The 26,096-nt window shown below is 46.4% G+C and overlaps 1 protein-coding gene across 1 annotated transcript in view; it reads right to left on the reverse strand.

Moving 5' to 3' along the window:
- The window catches only part of Slc6a5 (solute carrier family 6 member 5), a 52,624-nt gene that overhangs the window by 24,470 nt on the left and 2,058 nt on the right, over positions 1-26,096 (reverse strand). The window contains exons 3-9 of the mRNA XM_077797252.1: positions 24,876-24,939; positions 23,280-23,816; positions 20,606-20,744; positions 17,888-18,019; positions 17,414-17,587; positions 9,584-9,725; positions 6,728-6,860 (exon numbers count right to left, since the gene is read on the reverse strand). Coding sequence (XP_077653378.1) covers positions 6,728-6,860; positions 9,584-9,725; positions 17,414-17,587; positions 17,888-18,019; positions 20,606-20,744; positions 23,280-23,816; positions 24,876-24,939 — 1,321 coding nt within the window. The remainder of the gene's footprint in view (positions 1-6,727; positions 6,861-9,583; positions 9,726-17,413; positions 17,588-17,887; positions 18,020-20,605; positions 20,745-23,279; positions 23,817-24,875; positions 24,940-26,096) is intronic.

Genomic DNA, 26,096 nt, shown 5'->3' on the forward strand with positions numbered 1-26,096 from the left:
TGATTTGCCTGCCTCAGCCTCCCTAGTAGCTAGGATTGCAGGCATATGCCACCCATTTCAGGAAGAGGACTCTTTTTAGCTTAAGCCTCTATCCCTGCCTATGCAGACACCTTACATGTGACATCCCAGTGAGGTAAAAAGACCCACGAGGCCTTAGATTTAGACAAATTTGGTTCAGGTGAAATTGAACCTCTAGTACTAAGTAATTATATGACACTGGACAAGTTACTGAGTTCTCTGAATCTCAGTTACTGTGGACAAAAGTACCTTTCTTACAAAAAACTGTGAGGATTAAATGAGCTAATGCTTGCATAGCAGCTGGCCTGCACCTGATCTATAACAAACAGACGGTCACTAGATACAGCGAAGTTCAACAGGCATTTGTTGAGGGCCTCCTACCCACTGGCTAGCATGTCAGGCATTTGTTGCCTAAAGATGAAGAGGCTGACAATGTAGAAGACCTAGAGACAAGGTCTGAATAACAGGCTAGGCAGTTACACACAGGACACTGCAGAAGGCCAGGGAAGGGCACTGTGTCAGTCTGGGAGTTTCTAAAAGATTTCTGGAGATGACTCTGAGCTGGATCTTAGAAGATGAGTGTGACTTCAAGGTAGGAAAGCAAGGTCGGAAGGTGAAGGGTGAAAGTGGGCAAGGCAGGTGTGAGAGGGCAAAGCACTACTCACTCTTAGAAGAGCATAAAGTTGGGGCTGAGAGTGGAGAACGGAGAGGATAGTGACACTGGAGGGACCGTGAGTGTCCCAGAGTACAACGGTGGGTTCTGGGTGTGGGAAACAAGGATCAACAAGCATTGGGAGGTAACATCAGCAGAACTTAGGGACTTGTTGGATGGGGATGTGTTGGAGGTACTTTCCTTCCTTACCTGTCAATCAAGCCTCAGGGTAAGGAAGGGCTTGGGATCAAAATGGTAGATAGGGAAGAGAGTAGACTGTATTAGCTCAGGCTCTAGGGTCACATGGGCCTGACTCCACCACTTATAATCTGGGTCACCTTGAAAAGTGACTTAAGCTCTCTGAGTCTCAGTGTCCACACTGCAAGGTGGTGTTCCCAGTACGCTCCTCACAGGGCCACTAAAAGAGGATATTGGAACAATCCATACAAAGAGTACGGACCTGAAGCACTAGAAACAAAAGTGCCACTTCAGAGCCTGGCCTAGAACTCACCAGTCCTAAATTTAACAACACTAAGAACCCTTAGCTCACAAGCAGGCTGTATCCCAAAAATGTATCATAAGATACTTAGTGGAATGAGAGCCCACAAAAGTCCTCTCTTATCCACCGGTGGGCGTTATAGCTGAGGGAGTACTGTTGGCTTAGAGCCATCTCCTTTCCTCCTGCATCTTCCATCCTGGAAGTGTTCCATCTAACTAGAACACTGGCCCCTGTGAGTGGGAGCAGAATTCTTGACACACACTGGCTGCATAGACTCTAGTACCTGGCTGGGGGCTCCAGCCTGGCAGCTAGGGAAAGGAACTGAGATTTCAAGGGATGAGGACTAATATGGAAACTTCAAAAGAGATGGATTGGGAAAGGTTAGAGTCCTGGGGTCATTTCCTTTATTCAAATAAACAAATATATGAATACATAGGACAGGTAATATGAGCCATGCATAGTTATGCATCTGGGACATTTCAGTAAACAAAGCAGGTGATACATCTATTGGAGGAAAACTAGAGCAGAAAAAGGAGACAGGCATACTGGGTGAATGGTTAGGAAAATGGCCATATTAAAATGGGTGGCCATAGGCTGGGGATAGAGGGCAATGACAGAGCACTTGCCTTGCATATGTGAGGTCCTGGGTTCCAGTACCACCAGCAAAATGAAACGGGTGGCCAGGGAAGGCTTCATTGAGAAGTGAATGTGAGCCAACCAGGTGTCCGGGAGAGCATGCTAGATAGAGGAAAGAGCTGGAATAATGGTTCTAAGAAGGGCAGATGTGTGCCCTATAGGGATATCAAGGAGGCTGGCCTGGAACAAGAGAGGAGTAGGGGAGAGGAAGCCTGCAGACAAGGCAGAGAGGAGCAGGTTGCACAGAGCCAGATGAGCCCTTAAGGACTCTGGTTTTCACTTTGTGGGAGAAGGAAGGCTGCAGCAGGGGTTTGGGCAGATTAGTAACATGATGTCATATTTTAACAGTGTCACCTTCTGCAGGTACTGCCAAGAGCAAGGGAGGGGCAATAACAGGAGGAAACCTGTCAGCAAACCAAGCAAGGGATGGCGATGGCTCCCCCAGGAGATCAGTAGAGCTGATAAGAAACCATCAGACTGGACATGATTTCAAGGAGAGCCAAGAGAATGTCCTGTATATCTAATGTGAGAAAAAGAAGAGTCAAGGATGACTCCAACATGTTTGGTCTCAGCAAGTGAAATGGGGAAGTTATTTTTGATGCTAAACCCAGTTTCTCAAGGCCAACCCCTTGCTTTCTAGCTGCAGACCCAGGGACAGGCTGGCCTCTTCACCTCTCCACTGCCACCACCAGGACAGGATGCCTCTTCCCTGCCCCCACAGGACAGCAGTCTCACAATGCTAGGGATTGTGGGCAAGAGACAGCGGCCAGCTCCCTCCTATTCCTGCAAACCTGCTTCTCTCTTCCCCTTAAAGGGTGAGAGAAAGTGAAACCTCTGGGCACAGAGATGTGCCCAGATGTCAGATGTGCCCAAGGACATCTGACATCTCAGGAGAAAATCGCCCCACCCTGGGCTGGTGCACCTGCACTCTCAGCTGTGAGACAGGACTAGAGGGAGGAGAGGCCACCAACCAAGGATGGCCTTTACCAGTCTGACTTCCAACGTCACCCCAAGACAATAGTGGCAGGGGACGCTGCAACTGAGGAGCCTGCAGGGGGAAAGGCCAAGACTCCTCCCAGCCTAACCAGCTGAGGGCTGTTCCCATTTGACTGTGGACAAGGTTCAGACACCGCCACGCCTGGAGTTCTGCCTCTGGACCAGATACATTAGTCCCATTTCGCAGAAAAGAATACCTCTCAGGTCTTGGTGACCTGAGAGGGCTGACAGATTGGTTGATAAATCCTGAGGATGCCTCAAATGCAAGAGAGGACGTGTCCACGGAAGCTCCGTGCCCAGTTCATTCCCTGTGTTGGGGAAACTTGAGAATGTAACCATTTCAGGATATACTGTCAGAGGAATTAAACTTGAACAATAATGAATTCTACTTGGCAGGAGTGACTAACTAGTTGGTCTCAGTCTGTCGGCCTGAATCCTTGAGGCATCCTCCTCACCACAGGGTCCCTGAACAGGTGGTACGGCCTGCCGCCCGAGCTAATTAGGTGAGCTTTGCTCTGTTGCCATAACTTTCAGGAAGAGCAGCCCCTGCGGTCAGATGGGCTGTGCTTGACCTTCAGGCTGCCTGCTGGTCGCCCCTGTCTCTAGAGCTCTAGCTGCTCAAAGGCTTTGGTCTCAGAAGAAGCAACCAACCATTATTGTCTCCTCAGGTCCTAAATAAGAGGAACTGAGTTTATTGTGCTGCAGGAAAGGAAGGACAACTCTGCGGCATAGAAATGACTGTGCTGGGGGAATTTCAATCACAAAGGAGTTTGCCATAATGAGCAGCTTCAGTCATGCCATTCACCTTGGTTCTCAAATAGTTTTCAAGATTAATATCTGTACAACCCAGGCCAGGAGAATAAATTGTGGTTCATTATTTCTGGTGGTATCCCACATTGAAAAAAAAATAATTGATCATTGATCTTTGGTCTGAAAACTTCCTCAATGAAGAGGGGATAAGTTAGAAGATCTAAAGAAAATAAAAACCTGCTCAGGGCTTACTAAAACATCCTCTCCTAGAAAGGCTACAAAATTCAGCACTAAGGAGTAAATTCTGAATTGGCTGGAAGAACTGATTATAAGGCATTCCAAAACAGCACAGAAGAGCAAGGCTTAAAAGAATCCTAGTGAATGTTTACTCAGGCCTTTGACTTTGCAAATGAGAAAAGTAAGGTCCAGATACATCCTGGGATTTCCCAAGTCGTTACACGTTGAACTGCAGAGACCGGAGAGGAGTGTGAGGTCCTGACCCACAATGGGAGGAAGATGGATTTTCCCAATTCACATTTCCCACCAGCAGTCCCTCCTTGAAGAGAAGGCCAGATAGAGTCTAGGCCTCATAGCAAGACAGACTTGGGTTCAAATTCTAACAGCCGTGAAAGACTGTAATCTCAGGCAATTTGGTCTCCCTTGATGAGCTTATAAAATGGAACCAATGTACTTACCCCAGCAGGGGGTCGTGAAAGTTGAATGAACAAATGCTTGTGCAACTGTCAACATAGTGCCTGGCACAGATGTTGCACAAAACTCCATTTCTCTTCCCATTTCCCTCAAAACAGCACTGTTTTTGAGATGCCACCGTGGCACAAGACCCCCTTAATACATAGACATTTATAATAATAAAAATGAAAAGAGGGGCTAAGACTGTGCTCAGTGGTAGAGCGCTCGCCTAGCACGTGGGAGGTCCTGGGTTCCATCCTCAGCATCAGGAAGGAAGGAAGGAAGGAAGGAAGGAAGGAAGGAAGGAAGGAAGGAAGTTGTGTCCAGCTACTTCTAAAGAATAAATGTTTTAAAAAAAATGAAAGGAGCTAACGTTCACTGATCATATGCCAGGTTTACACACGCACTATCTCATTCATTCCTCACAGCAATCCTATGTGGCGCATGCTGTCATCCTCAAAGTACAGATAAGGAGCCAGTTTCCAAAGGTTAAATAGCGTGTTCACGTCGGTACTTGAACTCAGATTGGTCTGACTCTGGAGGCACCAGGTCTTTTTTCCTCATGCCACCAAGAAGGCTCCTGTTCTCCCAGCTCCTCATTTATCACCTCTTGTCCAGCCAGGCACATCTTCACCTTCTAGCCTAGCCACTAGATGACAGTTTAGTGATAAGGGACAGTCTCCACCCTTAGCCACAAGAGGCAATCCTGCTGGTGGAATATTGGTCCAACAAATACTTGGCTAGTCTCGCTGACCAATCCCTTGGCTGGGCCCTTTGAGGACAATGGAACTTCCTTCCTAGCTCAGTGCCAAGCCACAGAAGACAAGGACTCCAGGAAATCTAAGGCCACTCTGGGCATTGTTGTTAGGGTCACTTTAACATTGTCCTATCTTCCTACAGCCTTAAAAAGCCCACGACCCAGCCTCTAGTACTCCGAGCTAATCCCAGCTCTTATTATAGAAGGAGAAACTGAAGTCAGAGAAGAAAGTGACACCCCCCCGCCGCCCAGCACACTCAGCAAGTGTTCAGACAGGATAATGCTAAAAGATAAGAGGGCCTTAGACGTCACCCACCTGCCTTCCCCTTAGGAATGAGGAAACCAAAATTTCCTAAAATAGCTAAGATGAAAGCATTCTCTTTTCATTTGTTGACAAGAACAAATAAAAGCTTAGAGCCAATTAAAAACCCAGTCAAGTTTCACGGCCCAAGTGGAGATGTCCCTCTTCAGCAAACACCAGGAGAAGTCCCCAGGGTGCCCTCCCCCACAGTCTGATTGTCTCTAGCTGGCTTGACTCTTCCCACATTGTGCAATTTGAGTTCTGCTACCTGTCCCAGATGACCATGACATACCTGCCAATGCTCATGATTTACATGCCTGCGGCACTAGATTATCTAGAAAGAACCAGAAAGACCTGTAATCAAAGGGCACCCAGAAGCATGTCCATATGCCCAGAGAGAGCACAGATTGGCTTATGTGGCCAAGGGGTGCCAGCCAGGTTTGAGTATCTGGTTGGGCGCATTCTGAGGATTGAGGATTGGGAGGTGGACAGACCAGCCTCCCCACACGGTCTGATCCTTCCAAAGTCAGTTGGTGATAATGTCGCCACAGAAAGCCCTGGCCTGGACACCTGGACCAAGTCTCACTGCACGCCCTATGATCTCAGTCCACCATTACATATTCATTCCTTGAGTCTTAAAGACGTTTTCACTTTCATTTTGAAGTATGCAAATGCCTTTTGGAGTCACCAGATATTATTAGTTGTTTTGTAATGCAAAAAAAGGATTGGTCAACCCATCAGTGGGGTTTTTCTATAACAATGGCCAGTGTGGCTTGGGATTGCCTGGACTCCCAGCCTTCTGAGGCTTGGAAATGGGCTGCAGAGGGAGTTCCATAGCAGCTTCCCAGGGGCCCAACCAAGAGACTGCTCAGTGAAACTAGCCCAGCATTGGCTCAGTCAGTCCCACTGACAGGACTGTCCTCCTTTAGTGCTGGGGGCCTGAGGGTTGAGAAAGTGTCAAGCTGGGTGCTGGAAGAAGGGCATGAAAACCAAGAACATGATGGTAGAATGAGAAGGACTCTTGATCTGCAACCATCTTCTTGGCAGAAGCAACATCTAACCTGGCGGTCAGACCCAGAGGCAAGAAAACAAAAGCACGAACTTGAGAGTTTAAGGAAAACAACCAAATCACATCCATCTGTGGAACACGTGACTGCCCTAATAGGACAGGGAGGAAACTAATCACAGTACCTAGAGCTCTGAACACATTTGTCTTATTGGGTCCCTACAAGAACAGTATTTCTATCCCCATTTTACAGACAGGAGTGAAGTCACTTTCCCAGAGCTCCACAGCTACCATGGAGCACAATCAGAATTAGCACCCACATCCACAGACTCCCTTCCCATTGCTCTGTTGCCTGCTCTATGACACAGCCCCCCTTGGGCATTCCACAGCTTTCTCTTACTTAGATAAACCTAAGTTCTTACTTTTCCTGAAGTCTTGATTCCTTTAGCCAGGGATGCATACACTATTACCCAAGCCAGGAAGAGGCAGAAAGCTAGTGGCCACCTGATCTCCCCAGGATACTCAATCCCAGCAGAAATCTTCAGCACGAAGTACCTGAGGATTAAAAGAGAAGGGAGGGAGAGGAATGAGAGGGAAAGAGGAGGAAGTGACAGTCCCCAGCAGAGCCAGGAGCCTTGAACAAACCCAGCAATGTCCCCCAGCCTCCTCACCAGGGACCTAATCAGATCAGGTTGTGAGGGATTTGCAGATCTGGGCCCTAACCCATAGCTGTCTGCAGAGACACCAGCTGGATCTACTGTGCTCTTAATGATGTGCTGGGAGGACACTTGTGGCCCTCGGCACAACTCTGAGCCAGACAGTCAGCCCATCATCATCTGGAACTGCCACAGAAGTGCAATTGAAATTCCAAACTGTCAAGCATAATTTCTGTGTGTTTTCTGCATTGTTCTAGTGGGTTATAAGAATATTTGCATAATGCTAAATTTGAAAAATTAGTACACAGTAGAAACTGCTTATGCTAAATGACTAGAAATGCTCTATATTATAGTTCAGACTGCACTGTGCAGGTCCTGAAGCTGAGGTCAGCTACAATGTACAAGAAGGGGTGGCCTGACCTTATTCAAGCATTTTATTCAAAGCAGATATGCAGGTGCCAACAGAAGGGGGATGCTGGTCATCTGCAGCTGCTATTGACAACCCATGTCAATGAAGAAGTCACAGCCTGCCTGGCCTTTCCCACATCCCTAGCAAGTAAATGGAGCCTGGCTGGATGGCTAGCAGGGCAGCCTCCATCCTGAGACCAGGAGTCAATTTCAAGGTCACTGAGCCTGATAGCATATTCAGTCACTTTGACTCAGTGACAACCTGCCCCGCCTGCAATATGAAATTGCTATTTGTAGGTCCACATTTTTCTGTGTCCTGAACAAAGGGCCATCAAGAAACCAGACTCCACGGGGCTGTACAGGTTCTGACCTGCCGAGGGAAATGAGGATGGTGGTGCCTTTCCTGACCTGGCCAGCTTCACAGCCTCCTGCCAGCTAGCCATAGCCTCCTTCGGGCTGTTCTGCCACACTCAGTCATGCCCTTCAGAACAGGCAGGGCCAAGTTTTGTGAGGACAGAGCCTCCTTCAGTCCTAAACCTGGGAGCAAAGGGGCTCAAAATTTGAGCGGGACTAACCAGTAGTGGAACTTAACTTAGCTCCATGGTAAAACTTTGAGGATCAAATTTCCCAAGGTTGCGGGGGGAACTTCCCCCATGTCCCCATTGCTGAATAAAATCCACTTATTCAACAATTGCACAGTGCCTTGACCATCTCAACTGCTCTGTGCTTCAGTAAGAGACCTGGGACAAGTCCCAAAAAGCTCCTGATAACATTTCTTCTTAGAAATTAAAACTGGCCCCAGGGGATCAGTAACAACCACCAAAAGCAGGATCCCAAATCATTTTCCAGGATACCCAACCACACAGATTGTGCGGTCAGATTTTGTCAGATACCACCAGGCCAGGCTCAGATTTTCATTGCTCAGAGTGAATTGAAGGCCACCCATATCATCCCTATGAGAACTGTCTTCAGAGGATTAATCATTCATCCTTAATCTCCCTTCTATCCTGCAGGGGACAACCATGCACCTTTTGAGACCATACAGAAAAGAAAATCTGAAATGGAAATTAATGGCAACTGGGAGAAATAGCGAGGTATGAGTGACCACTTCCTACCATCTAGTAAAGGCCACTAACTAATAACCCAGATGTAGAAGCACAGAATTGTGTTCTACTCATTGTGGCCCCCACCCCACCCCTGTACCCTCCAATATCACCATCTGCATAACTAACTGGAGGCCCATCAATATAGGTATTTTATTTGGCTCCAGTGTTTTATTTGAATTATTTTTTACTAACATTTAAAATGGGAGAGATCACATAAAAATCTAGGTTATATTTCCAACTTCTTTGGGGAAAGGGAAGCTCTGATGATGCTGATCCATATTCCCCCAGGCAGTGATGAGATGGGGCTGAGCATCACCGGCTTCCCTTACACAGAGCAGGTGTCCTCTTCAGTTTTTCAGTCCCCACCATTCTCTATAGTCTTACGGGTCTGTACTTGACTCATTTATATTCCCTACCAGGTCCCTGAGCGCATTTGAGTTCACAATTCCTTACTTAAAGGTTAGCTGGAAAATACTCATTTTTTTTTTTACCCTTGGTTGAAATGTCTACATTTACCTTCCTTAAGATACAATTTCATGAAATTTTCTAAATCTTCCTAAAGTCGCTGAGAATTTTCTAGTATCTTTGAGCCTCAGTATTCAATGTACCGTAATATAGATATAGAAAATACAAAACGAAGCTATAGAGAGAGAGAGAGAGAGGAGGAAATTCATTCTTATTTACATTAAAACTTTGATAATGACTGGATTTCTTATTTTTTGCCTTTCTTCCCTGAAAATCAAGAGCAGTTGGAAAAAAAAAAAATATCTGGTTAACCGAAGGTCTGCCTTGATCACACTGGATCACGGTTACAATTTTTTTCCATTATCATGATGAATTATAGAAGCATTGATCTTGCTCCCACCAACCATCTTCCAGCCAACCCTCATCTCAAGGCCTCCAATGTATCACAATCTGCATCTGGAAGCCAAACCAGGAAAAAACGTATTTCCCTGAACAGTCAAGATACACATGGAAGTGACCCCACCACGCCACCCCCTCACCTCTAGTCTTTAAAATGAACATCTATAACTCACTGGGCTTCTCTTAGGAAGTACACACACACACACACACACACACACACACACACACTCCCCAGCCATCTTACTTGAAGTACTCTTCACTCCCACTGACAAACGTCTTGTTGGCCTGGCTGGTGAAGTTAACCATTGTCAAGTTGGGATAGGCAGTCATGCAGAAAGTCGAGTTCTTGATTTGTATTTTGGGATGCTCACTAATCACACAGGAATCTGTTTAGGAGAGGATGGAAGAGAAACACAGTGAAATCTGTACAGAGAATATATACATCTGTCTGTCGGTCTCCATTTAAATATAAGCCAAATACACTTGCCAAGTATTAGAGGGTAAATTTGGGAAAGTGTTAACCAAGATGTAGAAGCACAGAATTGTGTTCTACTCATTGTGGCCCCCACCCCACTCCCATATCCCCAGCAGGACCTTGTACTGATAACAATGGCTCACATTTATGTGGGATCTAAGCACTTTGCAAGCATTATCTCATTTGACTGCTCACGACAATGCACACAGCAGGTAGTATTATCTCCATTTTTTAAATATGGAAATGGCCTTCAAGAGGTTAAGTAACTTTACCAAAGTCACACAGCAAATGAGGAAGAGAATTTGAATTCAAACCGGGAGGTCATTGGGACTCTACAGAAAACAAATGAATGGTATGAATGAGTTTAATCAGAGATAAACAAACTTCCAGAAGGGGTACAGCCACAGAAGCTTAGCAAGCTCATCCCAGACCCCCTGCTGGGCGCCACAGCCAACCCACCAGAAGCACTCTAAGATCCCTACTCTGTTCCCCTGACCTGGGGGTGGGGAGGGGTGAATGGAGGCAGCAACCACACTATGCTCAGGAAAACCTGCAACAAGATCTGACACAGTGTTACTCAAGGAATCTGAACCCCGTGGGACATTTGGTGATGTCTGGAGACATTTTTAACTTTCATATCAGGGAACTGGGTGCTACTGGCATCTAGTGGGTAGAAGTCATGGATGTTACTAAATATTCTAAAATGTACAAGTCAGTCCCCCAAAACAAAGAATTACCTAGCACAATATGTCAGTAGTGGTGAGGCTGAGAAGGCCTGGGATAAGAAGTGGGAGTTACCATGTGAATCGTACTATGTCAGGCACGACGCTGTACCCTTTTAACAATTATCAGCTCACAAAATCTTCATAAAACCCACGAGGTGCATTTTATTATCTTCATTTTAAATAGGAAGAAGCTGAAATCTTTCTTACCACATTATAATGTCTAACAGCTTTATAATAAAATACAGATAAATTGACAGATATTCTAAACAAAGAGTCCACCAGGCCTAATCCTAAAAGATACTGTTTTGTAAAGGAGTAAACAGTAATAACAACCATCACTTGTACGGCACTGATCGTGGCTTAGACACTCTTTTAAGTGTCTTATAACCACAGGCTAATTTAAGCTTCATGCCACCCCTCTGAGATAGGCACTGTAATTATCTTTGTGTTACAAAGAAAGGAAACTAGAGCCCAGAGAGATGCTCACAGGGTCGTACATCAAGTCACGAAGCAAACAAGCACCCTCTCTTTGGAATCCATCCTCTTAAATTCTCTGCAATGAAATAAAGAGCAAGGATCATGACCTCAGACACCTGCAGACCCCAGGATGGCAACACCAATGAGGAGGGCACACAATGGAGGACATAGAGAGAGGCGGGGGACCGTGGCCAACAGAGTACTCCAGCCAATCAGTGCCAGGCTTTTTCAGATGTTCTGGCAGAAAATTTAGATATTGGTGTGAGATCTTTCAATTTTAAGATGTTGACAGCTGGGGGTATGACTTAGTGGTATGACATTTTCCTCATATGTTCAAAGCCTTGGGTTAGAGCCCCAGTACCACTAAAAATAAATAAAATGCTGGAAATGAGTTACAATTGTTTTAAAATATCACAGGGGGGAAATCATATGCAGCCAAGATCTGACCGGTGTGTCTATACCCAATATCTGCCCTCTGTGGAACAGGAAGGCAGGCAAGCCTACAGGTTAAGGACAGCTTGATTAAGTTCTTTTATCGGTCCATGCCTCCATCTTCCCGTAAGAGTCATATCTAGTTTACAGCATTGTTGCAAGTTTCAAATTAATGAGATCATGAATTAAAAAAAAAAATTGCTGGGTGAAATGAGGCACACCCGCAATCCCAGAGCTTGGGAGAATGAGGCAGAGGATCAAAGTTAGAAGCAAGCTGCTCAACTTATCAAAAGGCTGTCTAAAAATTTAAAAAAAAACAAAACAGAAAAAGAAAAACATGAAAAGGACTGGTGGTGTAGCTCAGTGGTGGAGTGTGCCTGGATTAAATTCCCAATATTATAAGTAAATAAGAGAGAGAGAAAAAATTTTTTTCACAAGATGCTTGGCATGCAGTTGGCTGGCACTCAATAAATTTTTAGCCATAACTCAATCATCACTGTTACAGCTTTTCATGCAGTGAACATCTCTGATCCTCAATATCATCTCCCCCAAGCCCAATAGCCTCCATAAATTACCTACTGCCTTCCACACATCCTCCATAATGCCTCAGAATATTGGGTAAAGAGTAAAAAAATAATCATAAGACTCCTTTCCCTTTGCTGAATTCTTCAGACTAGGATTTTTCAACACAGTCCTGAGGCCATTTGGGGTCAGATAACTCTTTCAGGAAGCTGTCCTGCACATTGCAGGGTATTTAGCAGCACGCCATCCTCTGCTCACTAAATGTCAGGAGCATTCACACGCTGCCCAGTTGCAACAACCAAACATGTCTCTGGAACACTGCCAGATGTCCCCCATAAAATCCTGGGCGGAGAAACTCTGCTTTTATATATCTCTAAGTAGCTTTCTATTGAATATTATCTTCTTTAGTTTAATCAAAAAACAGTTTCAGGAGGATTCCCAGCTAATAATCAAATATTTACTCGGGAAGATTTTGTTCCCCCTAGCAACAAACTGAACCAAGGCAATTAAAGCACCATCCATATCCCTCTTTAGCAAGTATGCGCAGGAATTCTTTCTCTCCCTCCTGCCCCCAAATGGTGTCCATCTCTGAGGACCAGAGATCTCTAATACTTGGGCAAATGTCAAATTCCTGCTTCCAAAATTGCCATTGTGGAGCAGGCAGGCTCCTTCCCTAAAGAACGCCTCTGGAGGTTTCTGGATCACTGCGCTGCAGCAGTTCAAGGTGACAGTTGCTGCAGCAATGCAGCAGCCTTCACTCTCTGCAGCCTCAGGTCTCCTGCAATATCCCTTCCCACCACTGGGCGGCAGGAGCACGCTTCCCAGCGCAGGGCTCCGTTATGTCTGCAAGCGAAAAGGATGGATGGGCCTTCTCATCACTGAGCTCCGCGGCCCAGCAACCCCGAACAAAGAACAGTGATAATGATCGCGCTAAATTGAAAAGCCGTTGGAATGGGATTCTCTTTATTCGGGCAATTATTAATAAATGGGAAGACTAGGGAGAATAGGAATCATTTAATTAAAGTTCTAATGAAAATTGAGCCATTCCAGAAATAGAAATGGTATTTATGTTGTTCCCATTTGGAGTGACCCTGCTAGCTCCTATTTTCACAAAACGGTTGCTGGTCTTACTTGGCAGGGCACAGATTAGTTGCTCTCCATTATAGATACCTGGAGGGTTGAGTCACCCCAAAATAGTGTCTTCTACAAATTTGCACCTTAGAAAATAAGTGTAAAACTCAACCTCTACCCATGGGTAGACCTAGGTACAATGCCCTGGCTGCTCTGTGGTGAGGTAGAGCTCCCAGATAGCATGTCCCTAGCAGCACTGAGAGATGCATGGGACAACCATTCGCTCCCTGTGGTTGAAGGTCACAATTATGGCCATTTATCCCCTCTCTCCTAGGACAAGTCCTTTTACCTAGCTGTCATGAGGGTGGGTTGTAAAGGGGTTAAGAGGGAGAAGGTGAACCTGAAGGCCATTTGGGACATACATTTGGGGCAAAAAGATTTTTCTGTCTCCTAAGTAAGCCTCACTTGGTGTGTTCACTTGGGAAATTGTACAGGAATATCTGCTGTCTGGACTACCAATTGTCCAGCAGAGCAGATGGCTCTACAGCTGTCTGCATCTCTGCAGGTCAGGTCACTATCACCTTTTTTAAATCATACAAGAACCCCACAATATCAGTCCTCCTGCAAGTGACAGCATGACCCCCGCCAATGGAACACTCCCAGGCGCAGATAACACCAAATGAGAGATGGAGGGGCTGCACAGAGGAAGAGTGGGGGTTTGACACCTTATTCTTTTAACAAAAAAAATTAAAGCAATGGCTAAGGATGAGATAGGATCTTCTGAGCCTGCCCATAGGCTCACAGGGAATAATCAAAGTGAAAAATGTCCATTGTCTCTGCTCAGAGCTTGCACAGTTTTTATGGTTTGTACCAGTCGACCAAAGCTTAGCTGTGTTATGTCTCTACTGTGCCTTTTATGTTGCTATGAGTCAGACTGGAAACAAAAAAACCAAACCAGGGCAGGGTCTTGCCTGTCTCGGGCCCCTACCTTGTGTGTGGCCCAATTGACAAGCTCAATTTACTTTTTAAAATGGAGGGGGCTGGGTACTGGCTATAAAAATAAGAACATGATAGAAAATATAGAAAAGAATGGTCCCAAATCCACTACTGTTAATATTCATATTACTTTTATTTACTAGTAATATGCATATCCATGTGCATATTACTAGTAAAGATAAAATTATTCTAAAATTTGCATCTTGCTGTAACATTTAACATGATATGATGAGACTATTCCCATGTTTAAACTATGGAATAACTTGATAATTGTATGAATTCTATCAAATATTTAAGTGCTTCTACTGTTTTCCAATATTACAAGCATAACTGTAATTAACAATTTTGTATCGTATTTACCTGACCCTAATTTCCCTCATAAAATAGACTTCTAGAAGTGGAAACTGACAATTCACCCAAGCTTTCTTCTTATCCCATAGAATTTCAATATCAAACACCAGTTAGACAACAACTGGAGTAATATCATTTTGCTGGGACTTATGGAATAGAACCTTGGACCAAAGATTTTTCAAGAACCCTGGACAAACAGAAAGTCAGAGGTTATGAGACCCAAATTCTAGTACTGGTTCTACCTTGTGACTTAAAGCTTGAGCCTTAGAGTCCATTTTGCCACCCGCAAAATAGTGATCATGCCACCTGACATTTGGAACTCAGAGGGCTCCCATAAGGAATAACGGAAACATTTATAAAGCCACTTGGTAGATTGGAAAGCATTTAGCATAGTGTTTAGGTCCATGGCTTTGGAAAGTGGGTAAACTTGGATTCAAATCCCATGTCTACACATGGCTAACTCTATGACTTTGAGCTCAAATTTTTTCACCTGTAAAATGGAAACAATAGAACTCATATGTTATCTGTTGTCCACTTTGACATTGATAATTCAATAAAAGTGTTAAAGTTGGTGCTTGCTGTGGAGTAAGGGATGCACTTAATATTAGCTAGTATTGTTAGTAGAGGAGGATGGTGTTTCTAAACTACTATTCCTCCCGAAGGACAGCTGCAGGACACTGACACTATGACTCATGTTATCCCTGAGGCGAGTCCCCAGGGAAGAATCCCATGGAGCCTGAATCAACCCAACAACCCTGCTCTATCAGGCACCCTCTTGGAAAGTCACTTCCCTCCCAGACACAATCTGGGAAGGACAAGCAGGACTCTGGGATGAGTTGGGATCATGAGGTAGTTCTGCATTCTAACATGGCAACCATCTTCAGGAAGCTGTTCTGGCAACTGATTGATGGTTGTGACTCTCTACAGCTACCAAGTGGGATAGTCCCATACAGCAGCTTTGTTGAGCTAAGTTCTGTGCAGGGCAAAGAATGTGGGCTCCTCCATTCCACAACTGTCTAAGGGGAGCCTAATTAAAGAATGTGGAGTGGCTCTGGGTTCAGTCCCCAGCTCGCATATACACATGCACAGAGATGTGGGCTTAATGGTTCTTCCCCTTGGTTGCACCTGGGGAACTTTAATCATATAGATCCCTAGCCTCTGTCCCTAAATAATCTGATGTTAATTGGTGTGGGTGAACCCTAAATAATGTTTTGATTTGTTGGTTCTCGGGTAATACTAACATTCAGCAGCTGAGCTTGAGAACCTTAGAGAGACTAAGGAACAGACTCTTGGTCATATAACGAACTCCTTAAATGCTTAAATTAAGTATGTCTGGTTGTTAGAACAGACTCTTGGTCATATAACCAACTCCTTAAATGCTTAAATTAAGTATGTCTGGTTGTTAGAACAGACTCTTGGTCATATAACCAACTCCTTAAATGCTTAAATTAAGTATGTCTGGTTGTTAGAAATCGGCTTTGTGCCCCCAGAACCTAAGAATCATGGAAATGGTACAGATGAGCACACCATGGCTCAGAGAGACTAAGGAACAGACTCTTGGTCATACAACCAAAGAATCGCACCTCTGGAAACCTTCATAAATCTCCACCCCTCTATTCCTGAGCACTTCCAGGTACACAGGGTTTGGATTCAATGGGCACGTGTCTCTAGTTTTAGTTCCCTTTCAGTCTTACTCAAAGCTTCTCCAGGTGGAGGCTGGACATGGTGTGTATGTACAGACACCTGAGGGTAAACACACTCCAGTAGGAATTGCTATCTTTAGGTGTGTATGCCTCTCTTGGGGGTTGGGGGTGTTTATCCTTTGCTCTTACACACAAGGAGTCAAACATTGCCTGAGTGCTGCACTGGGCAGAATACGGAGCGGGGGGTGGGGGGAAGAGCTGGTGTGTGAGGCCAATACCAAGAGCCAATCATGGATAGCATAAGCACATGGCCTCAGCATGAACTCAGCTGAAGAAGAACACATATCTACCAGGGAAAAAGGAAACCCTTTGCTTAAGGTCCCCATGAAAATGACCAAAGCTTTCAAAATTGACTGATACTAATGCCTTCTATTTGTAGAGTTTTATACCTTTACAACTGCCATCATATCCCTCATGTCTTTTCTCCATACAATAGCCCATAAGATAGATAGGGTGCAGAATATTATTATTCTATTTCTCAGATGAGGAAAACTGAGACGCAGAGAGAAATTATTTGGCCCAGAGATACATAAAGTCAGAAGCAGAGACAGCTTATAGACCAGAGAGCCTTGCCCACATTTCTGCCCTGTTTCCCCTCCATTTCATTCTTGCCCTCCACCCAAGAGACTGACAATTGCCCCCAAGACCTCAAGTCCCCATGGATTTCACACCTGCAAAGTCTTCCAGGAATACCCCCGACTCCCCAGCAGACGTGCCCCCCGCCAGGCACTATGTTATGCACATTTATCTCCAAGGTCTAGGCCTGTGTGTTTGCTCCCATATTGACTTGTGCACTGAGCAGTACTTTGTGAAGGGTGTCCCTGGGATCACTTGTATTACTCTCCTAGACTCTAGAACCTAGAGCATCACTTTTCAAATTGTGCTGTGCTTGATCTTGGCAAAATGCAACTTCTAATTCCAGAAGTCTAGAGGGAGGCTTTCAAGCCCCTCCCAAGTAATGCTGCTAGTCTGACAAACACTCTATGAGACAAAAGAAGAACCTAGACTACTTTGTAAAACTTGAAATTTCCTAGTCCTACCATTCATAGTCCTACCCAGGATGAATTTCATTAAGCCAACTGCATCCTGGGTAGGACTATGAATCTGCATTTTTAACAAACATTAAGCTATTCATGAGCAAACAAAAATTTGACCACTCCTCCTTAGAACCATGAACTCCTTAAATGCTTAAATTAAGTATGTTGGCTTTGTGCCCCCAGAACCTTGTATAGGACCTGGCATGCATAATATGTGCTCAATTAATCTTTGTTAAATGAATAAGTTGCTCAAAACACACACAACTGAAGTACGTCCAAACTTACCTAATAAGAGTTTGGTTTTATCTTTGCATTCTGGCGTGTTCCAAGGGTTGTTGCAGGAGCCCCAGGGTAGCACAGACACAAAGGAGGCAAACAGGTAGAAAAGTGTGTAGCAAATAATCACATTGTAGTATATGGCTATTAGGACAGAGATGATCAACATTGCGATGCCACAACCTGCAAAAACAAAAATTCCAGGGATTCATTCCACCTCAAATCCTATGGAATGCTAACAGTTGGGCACAGGGTGAGGACCTTGGTCTTGTGAAGATGGATGCACTAACAGTGGAAGTGAGTCTATGTCTACCTGGGGCATTGAGACATAATGTCAGGAATTCAACAATGACAGAGATGATCTTGGGCCATTCTTTACTGGGGTTAAATACTAGGAAGTTCCATCAATCATGAAAATAGATCTTCCTTCCTAGAGCTGTGTGGTGGCAGAGAGGGCAGGAATAAGAGAAGGTCTGGACTCACCTTGTAAAGCTGGGATAGCCTTCCACACAGACACTGGCCCTTGGCTGGCAAACTGGCCCAGTGACACCTCTAGGAAGAATATAGGCAACCCAGCCAGTGCCAGCATCATCAGATAAGGAATGAGGAAAGCACCTTGGAAAGAAAGAGTTGGACGTGAGAGCCCTGGGAGGCAAAGGCATGGCTCTGGCCCACCTTAACCCTCTGGGTTAGGAGCTGGGCCTCCTCTCAATAAACTAAAGGACAATTTAACCTCTTTTCTGAAGACATGTTTTATATTCTAAACCAACAAGAAGCACCCACAAGACATGTTAGAGCTTTTCTCAAAATACTGTAAGTGTAGACAGGCAAAAACAAAAACACTCCTCGTTTCAATTTCTCACCAGACAGGATGCTAGGGGTTATATGTTGGTGGACTTTTCTTTACACTCATTCAATTTCCCAAAATAAAGTCTTTCCAGGGTTCAAAAAGTCATGCCTTCAACTCACTATTGGAGGTAGATCTGTAAAATCTCATCAGAGCTGAAACCTCCAAGGACTTAAAGTCTGCTCAGCTAGTCTCCAGAGACCCTCCTTTATGTTACCTGCACATCTGACAACCAGGTGAGCCCAGCTCTGCTCCACAGGCAGCCAGACCCCTTCCCTCTCCCCACCACCACCATCACACATGTCTCAGCTTCCTTTACATGAGACCCCCTCCCTTCCATCCTTCAGGGTTGACAAGTGCTCCTTCCTTCAGGTAATCTCCCTTCTGTGTCCTTCCATAGTACCTGGCCCCAGGCACTCCAAAGTATTTATGTGGGTATCTTGTCTTGGCTAGGAGCCCCCTGAAGCCCTCCAATATAGGTTTCCTTATTCCCAGAATGCACTACCTAGGCCAACAGTACTTGGAGGGCCTCCACAGGCTTGCTGGGTTCTCTAGGGTTCTTTCTCTTTAAGGATTCTTTGAAGTTGTTTGAGAGAAGCTTGGGGACTTGCCATGACCTTTGAAAAGGTTTTCAGCAGAAAATGCCTTTGCAAGGGTCAAGGTTAATTCAGGGGACTAGAGATGCCAGAGCTCAGAACACTGCTCACTCAAAAAAATCATGAAAAAAAAAAAAAAACACTGATCCTTGGGAGTCCTGGTGTTATTCCCACATTTCTTCCAACTTCCTGTCCACCAGAAGGGCCTTTCTGGCCAAGGGTTCTCATAACCACCAAGGTCCAGCAGGAGCCAGGGTATAAAACCCAGGATCCTGCTATAATCCTCTCTAAATGGGGTTTTTGAGAAAGATGTGAATTGTGCAATCCTGCTCCTGAGGAAGGGGCCAGCCCCCCCCCCCCCAACCCTGGGCTGCAGTGGGTATCAGGATCCGCAGTGCGGAAAAGGCTGCCTCCGCACCTCCAGGTGCCTGGCTCGGCTCAGATGCGCCTGGGAACCGAACTGCAGACACAATCCCGCACTCTGCAGATTACCCACGGACCAAATTGGCATGCTGAATCCCCTTCCCACCCTTCATTCCCATACCCAACTCCCTTTAGGTCCCTAAGCTTCTTATGGCACCTCCTGCCCACTTTCTGCACACTGTTCTGAGGACTCCCTGTGGGAAACGAAATAGAAACCCAGGTAGGATGTCTCCATTCCCGAGGCTAGCACGAATTCTTCTAATTCCAGGACACCCCTATTACAAAAGCTCTGCGGTCCTCATAAGTACTTGTCAACGTGTCCTAATTTGGAATGGAGAACTCATCTATTTCCCATTTTAATTGTGCCCTGGCGCAGCACCTGTCCCTCGTTGTGCACCAAATTCGGCCTAGAGCCAGACCCAAAAGACAAAAAGAGGGGGAAAATGAGTAAGAAAAAAGACCTATGGATGGGGCCACGGGTCTCCTCCCTTTGGTTCAATTGAGAAGACGTGGAAGGGAGCTCTAGGGCAAAGTCCTTTCCTAGAGGGGACTTGCCAGTTGGCTGACCTGGGGGCTAGCCACCTTCCCTGTGGTGCCTCCACCATGGGCGGGCAACCAAGGGGACTCCGGCTACGTGGGATCCTTTCTCCTTGTACAATGAATTCTAGTGGCCCCATAACTGGAATGGTTTTCGTTCGACAGCAGTGTATTTCACTAAGCTGAGGACAAAAGGTAGCAAACATGTTTTTGCTAAGGGAGTTTGCTGAAATGAAAATATGCCCTGCTTTTGCTTAGGAGTGTGTTGGGGTGGGATGCTTCTGAGAGTCTCAGAGGGTATGTACGACCTCCAGCCCCTCTCGGCTGGCAGCCCTTGGCTAGAATGCATTCGGCACACATTCCCAAAGTCTCCAAAGGAAGTTCTGCTTTCCACATTATAATGTCAAAGGTTTTTAATTCGGGTCGCCAGGACTGCCGGGCTACTGAATCAAAAGGTGATTCGGTGCAGGGAGTACCAACACTTCCTTAATACTTGGCGCCGAACTTCCCCGCGCCCTTGTCCACTTGGCTCAGGACCCGGTCCCCCAAACTGGGTCAGTAGAGGTTCCTGGGGCCCCTGAGCCATCTCCAGATGAAAGCCTCTGGAACCTAAATCCAAATGGTTACAACCGGCCCTGCCTCCTGGCTTTACTTTCAAACCTATGGAGCAAGGAACTAGAGTGCAGGAGGCGACCCTGAGCTTTCCCTCCCCACCCCTGCCTGAGGGCTCTGGGCCCCCTCCAACCCTCAAGTGCCCGCCCCGCCGCGCCGCAGGCGGAAAGAGCTGAAAAGCCATACCTCCCCCGTTCTGGAAGGCCAGGTAGGGAAACCTCCAGACATTGCCCAGCCCCACTGCGTACCCCACCATGGACAGGATGAAGTCCAGTTTGCTGGACCAGTTCCCTCGGGCCTTATTCTCATCCCCTTGCTCGTCCTCCTGGGGGCGGAAAAGCACATTGTCGGATAACAGCCCCGGTAGGTCCGCAAGCAGGCCCCATTCCTCCCCTCCCCCCAACTGGGGGTCCGTCCCAGCAAGCAGTCCCCAACTTTTCAACCAAGGATGCATCAGCAAGCAGAAACCAAATTCTAAAGAAAGGATGCATCTACAAGCAGGGTCCTCACCCCTCAACCCTGCATTGAGAGTCAGCAAGCAGGCCCCCAATTTTTAGGTGAAGATCCATTTTAAGCAGACCCCCTGAGCCCCTCTTTCCCAAGCCCTACAGTCAGGGCACACAGCAAGCAGCTTTTCCAAACCTTTACATGTAGACTGATTGCAAGCAGGTCCCTTCACCCCAACCCTTCACCAAGAGTTCATTTGGCAAGCAGTCCCCCAACATCATGCCTAAATTTCCCAGCAAGCAGGTTTCTGACCAACTCCTCCCCTCCCCACAAAAGCCCTCACTGTCCACCTTTCTTCACTGAAGTGTGAGCCAAAGCTAGAAAGAGAGCTGCAATGCTTAAAGCCAGCCAGAGCCTCTGCCTCACTTTCTCTATTAATGCCTGCGGCAGAACCTGCGTGATCAGCGAATTAAATCCTTCCTTCAACCCTGGGGCAAGGGAGATGGGCAAGATGGAGATTTGAAGTGAAACACGAGAGAACAGAGAAGGCAGAGATGGTGAGATAGGTTTTCTGAAACCTTGAGTGTTCTAAACTTTAGTATCAACCAGATAGATAACCCTAGGCAAGGCACTTGTTCTCAGAACCTCTGTGTTCCCATTTGTAAAATGAAGGGCTAGAATGATTGTCCCATAAGGCAGCTGCCAGTTCCGGCAATCCAAGAATTTTGGGGGCTCACTTCTCCAAACTCACATAAAATGACTTATTGGGGGACAATAACTGGTTCAGGAATGCTTTACTAAATGCTGGGCTACCTCAGATGATTTCTAAAAGTGTTCAGGGTAGCTGGGCACTGCACAAGGTCTCCAGGGAACTCAGGCCACTGCACAACTTCTACCTCCTCCACGTTTTATTTTAACACTGTTCTACAGTCCCGCACTGCTCTACAGACCAGCCGTTCTCTCAGGAAGAGAGGAGGTCGAGGGGAGGGAGAAGAAGGACCAGGGTGGGTACCAGAAAGGCACAATCAGATACATAAGCAGGTTGAAAAATAAAGAAATTTCAAGAATCTAAACATCTGTAAAATTTCCCTTTACTTCTCTCACACACGTATCATCTCCACCTCTAACCCCACCCTCCAATCTTTGGGGTGGATTGGAAAGGGTGGGAGTTCCGGCTCTTTTTGCCGCAGTGCAGTGGGGAGGTTAGGCAAAGCATGTGAAACAAAATTTCATCTCCACCTGGGGTCACACTGTCGAGTGTATGCTGTGAAAGGCAGATAATACACAAAGGCAAATGCTCAAGGAATAGACCCCAAACCCAAGGGCAAGTGGGAATGTCCAAGTTTATATTTATTTCTAGTTATCCTAACAGCTGAGCTTCTGATGTGTGGGCCTGTGAATGAATAAGAATGTACATACAAGTGCATGTATGTGTTTGTGCACACACAAACAGTAGTGTGACTAAGGTTAGAATGAGTGTATAAATCACATCTCACATGGGCAGACATTCTGGTCCAGCATTCTCCCCTACCTCCCCCAATACACACACACACACACACACACACACACACACACCACATAGGCCTAGCCCCTGAGCCCTGGGAAGAAGATAGAAAAAAGGCAGGCAGTGGGAAGGGGAGAGTGAAAGAAGAGAGAGATAAGGAAGGAGAGAGGCTGGGGGAAAATGGAAACAAAAGCCCATAAAGGAGCAGGCAGTTGCCTTCATCCCTAACCCAGGGATTGGGATCTGCTCTGTGGATTTTTCATGCCTCTGGTTGAATTGTAAAGAACCAAATGCAGGGGTAGAGCCAGGTGGGTGGAGCCTGACATGTAACCCAAGTGGTCTACATTAGGGGCAAAATTTGATATGGTTTTGGAAGAGTCCAAGCAAAAGTTGGCCCTGAAGCTTAAGCTTCAGTAGCTCTTGTAAACCGGCCTCTCACCAAATAAGTTCACAGATGATAAATGTTAACTGGCAGTTTAAAGACTACAGAACATGTATTATTATCCACCGACCTCTTCCTACGGGCTTTTCTCTGTTTCTTTTAAATCATAATTAAAAAAAAAAAAACACGAAAGACTCAGTCATTGACAGGCGAGGGAGTCGTGTCTGCATAAAGGGGTAGAATCTATCTGCTTCAACTATTTCTTAATTTGCACCCATATTCTAACTACCACAGAGGCTGGGAAGGGGCATGTCGCAGCCCCTCTGGCAGGGTCACTGCAGCCCTCGCGCCCTGAACTGACGACCCCAGCGCTGTGCGAGCTTCTGAAGCCCCAAAGCTCACTATTGCATCCACAACCTGGCACTGCCAACCCGTCTCCCCATCAGCACACGTGCACCCGCCACGGCTCAGCTTGCCTCTCGCGCTGGAGAGCAGGCGGCGGCGCGGATAGCATAGGACCAGCTTACCTGTGTGGCAGTAGTGGTCACGCTGCCAGGGAGCACCGATGCGATCCCATCTGTGCCCAACACCACCGTGCTCTGGCTCATGTTCACCCAGCCCACAGACGGGGTATTGTTCCGCTCCAACGTGCCCTTGCCCACACTCACGTTTTCATCCCCCTCTGGGCCCCGCAGAACCGGGATCTTACAGTGCAACGCGTTGCCGGGCCCGGCGCCCCCAGAAAGAGGGGTGCCCTGCGCGCTGTACCCTTCGCTTAAGTCTGGAAGGGCCGCTGAAGCCGCCTGCGCCCGCGGGCTACTGAGTTTGCAAAACCCCACTCCCGGCCTCTGGGCCTCGCAGACTCGTGCATCCTCGGATTGGAAAGTTTGGGCGCCGGTGGAAGCGGATCTGGGCACACGTGGTGGTGGAGCGACGGCGGCGGCAGAGGGAAGCTCCTGCTCCGGGCTCGTTCTTGGTGCGCACGGGCTCTCCCGGTGGTCCTGGGCCGCCGCTTCCATGCTGTTGACTGGTTGTTTATTCGTTTCCTTGGAAGCACTGCAATCCTGCAAACACAACGTCAAGTTCGTGCAAAAAAAAAAAAAAAAGTCACGGCAGCTTAAAAATCTCTGCGACTACATAGAAAGACTTTCACAACACAGGTACAGACACAATATCTGGGGGAGCAAATGGAATCTGGATTATTTTTTCTTTCACCAGTTCAATTGGCATTTCTCAATTAGGGAGTCAATAACCAGACGACATAAAGAAGCTAATATTCCCTCTGATGGGGGATGAACCCCCCCCCCAAAAAAAAGGCAGAATTTTTTTTGAGGGGGGAAGGGAGAATGGAAATAGCCCTACAGCCATGAGTTCCCTGCCCCTTTTGGATTTCAAAACACGGTTGTGGGGTGCCCGCGTCTCCATCACCATTGTAGAAAGATTCTTTAATTTTCCGCCCCATTTCCTTTGTCATTCAACAATGCACATTGCCTTTTTTTTTTTTTTTTTTCGATAGACAAGCTGTGACCACAAAGCTGATGCCCTGGCACCAGCCAAGGCTTGAGGCCACGTCAGTTTCACGAAGCCCAGTGCTCCAAACCCACCCCCGCCCACCAGGTAGCAAAGGCAAAGATAAAGATCAAGATCAGAATAACAAACAAAAAAGCAATAAGCCAGACTTAAAACACAAATTAGTAATTGAATTGTTATCTTTCACAACCTACATTCACTTACAGATTACCAGAAACGTAGAAGAACCTGCAAAGTTTTGTATTTTTTCTTTTTAGCTGCACTCCACCCCCCCCACACACACACACACCTTCCCGCTTGACTCAGGACCAAAACTCGTGAATAATTTTCATTTGCTTCCTTCTAATTGAATTTCAAATAAAAAGAATGGCCAGCGGAGGGTTTTCCATCAGTTTTCTCCCCTCATGTTATCTCTCAGGGCTTCCTACACATTAACAATAATACTTATTATACTGAAAAACTAATCATCCCCTCAACCGCGTGCCTCTCATCTAACCCCCTTTTACACAATCACAGATCAGAACTCCTTAATTTGCACCAAATCTAAGAACAACTTCAGCCATCCTTCGTATCTGAAAACCTCTAGGACCCACAGCGATTCTCCCGTGTACCGGCATCTGACTTTTCAGCACCGAGGACAGTGCCCGGAATCCTGTCCTGGGGAGCCCCCGACCCCTCAGGTCTACAGCCTAGGAAGCTTCTTTCTAACCTCAGGTGATGCTCTTTAAGTACAAATAGAGTACTTAGGGCGAAAATTGTTTTCCTCGCTCCCTCTGGCCCAATGCACAGACATTTCGAAAAGAAATATCCTAAATGAACCTGCCGAATACCTTAACCCCCTTTCCTCTTAAACAAACAAACAAAAAGCAAACACTCACCGTATCTGACACAGGCAACAGATTGAACCGGTAGAGTGAAACCCGCTATTTAGTAGGACTGGGTTTGGCTCGGGTAGGAGAGGCGCTTTCTATATCTCGGTGGGAAAGGCCGGGTTTGCGTCAGTGCATAGCAAGGTGCCCTTCCGTTGACATCTTCTTGATAATACAAGTTTGATAAATCATTGCCCCTTTGGATTCGAGTTTTAAAGGGACAACAGCCCACAGTATGCTGGCCAGTTGTCACTTGGGCAGGAGGGGGCTGCGTGTTTGGCGTGACTCATGTGGGTCTGATTACTAAACCAAAGCGGGTGGGAGGGGACGACAAAAGTTTGCCTCCTAATTAAGGGAAACATGGGAGGGACACGTCCCACTGCACCCAAGGCGAGGCGCAGCCGCGGACAGAGTGGATTGGGCTGTCTCACTGAGAACGGGGAGGGGGTTAAATGACTACCGTTTTCCACTAAATTCCATTGCTATTTCCCAAGACTTCAGCGGATTCCAAAATACTATGCCGGAAGCGGCCGAGGGTCTGTCTGAACGTAGCCCCACAGCTCTGCAACGGCCGGTACATGCATGGGTCCTGCATGCTCAAGGGTGTACCTACTTTGCCTGACTTCAGATTTTCACATCCCTCTTTCCCAATCAGTCTTGGGGGAATCCTAGGTTTTTGCTTAAAAATTTAGACCAAGAGAAAAATCATGTGTATCATCGAATGTTTTCATTGTAAGTTTTAGCTCTTCAAAAAAACATTTTAGAGAAATAAGAAGGAAATTATTTCCAACACTGACTTGGTTCTCAGGCCCCTTTGAAATGCAAAGGAAACTCACTTTCTTCATAGCCCTTTTAATGAAACCCCACAAAGAGGCCTAATTTGAAATCCCCCCACATCAAGATTCCAAGCAACGAGGTCAGGGTTGGCCTTTTGGGAAGCCATCA

Source organism: Urocitellus parryii, chromosome 4 (assembly GCF_045843805.1).
Source record: "Urocitellus parryii isolate mUroPar1 chromosome 4, mUroPar1.hap1, whole genome shotgun sequence".
In the NCBI taxonomy this organism is placed as follows: Eukaryota; Metazoa; Chordata; class Mammalia; order Rodentia; family Sciuridae; genus Urocitellus; species Urocitellus parryii.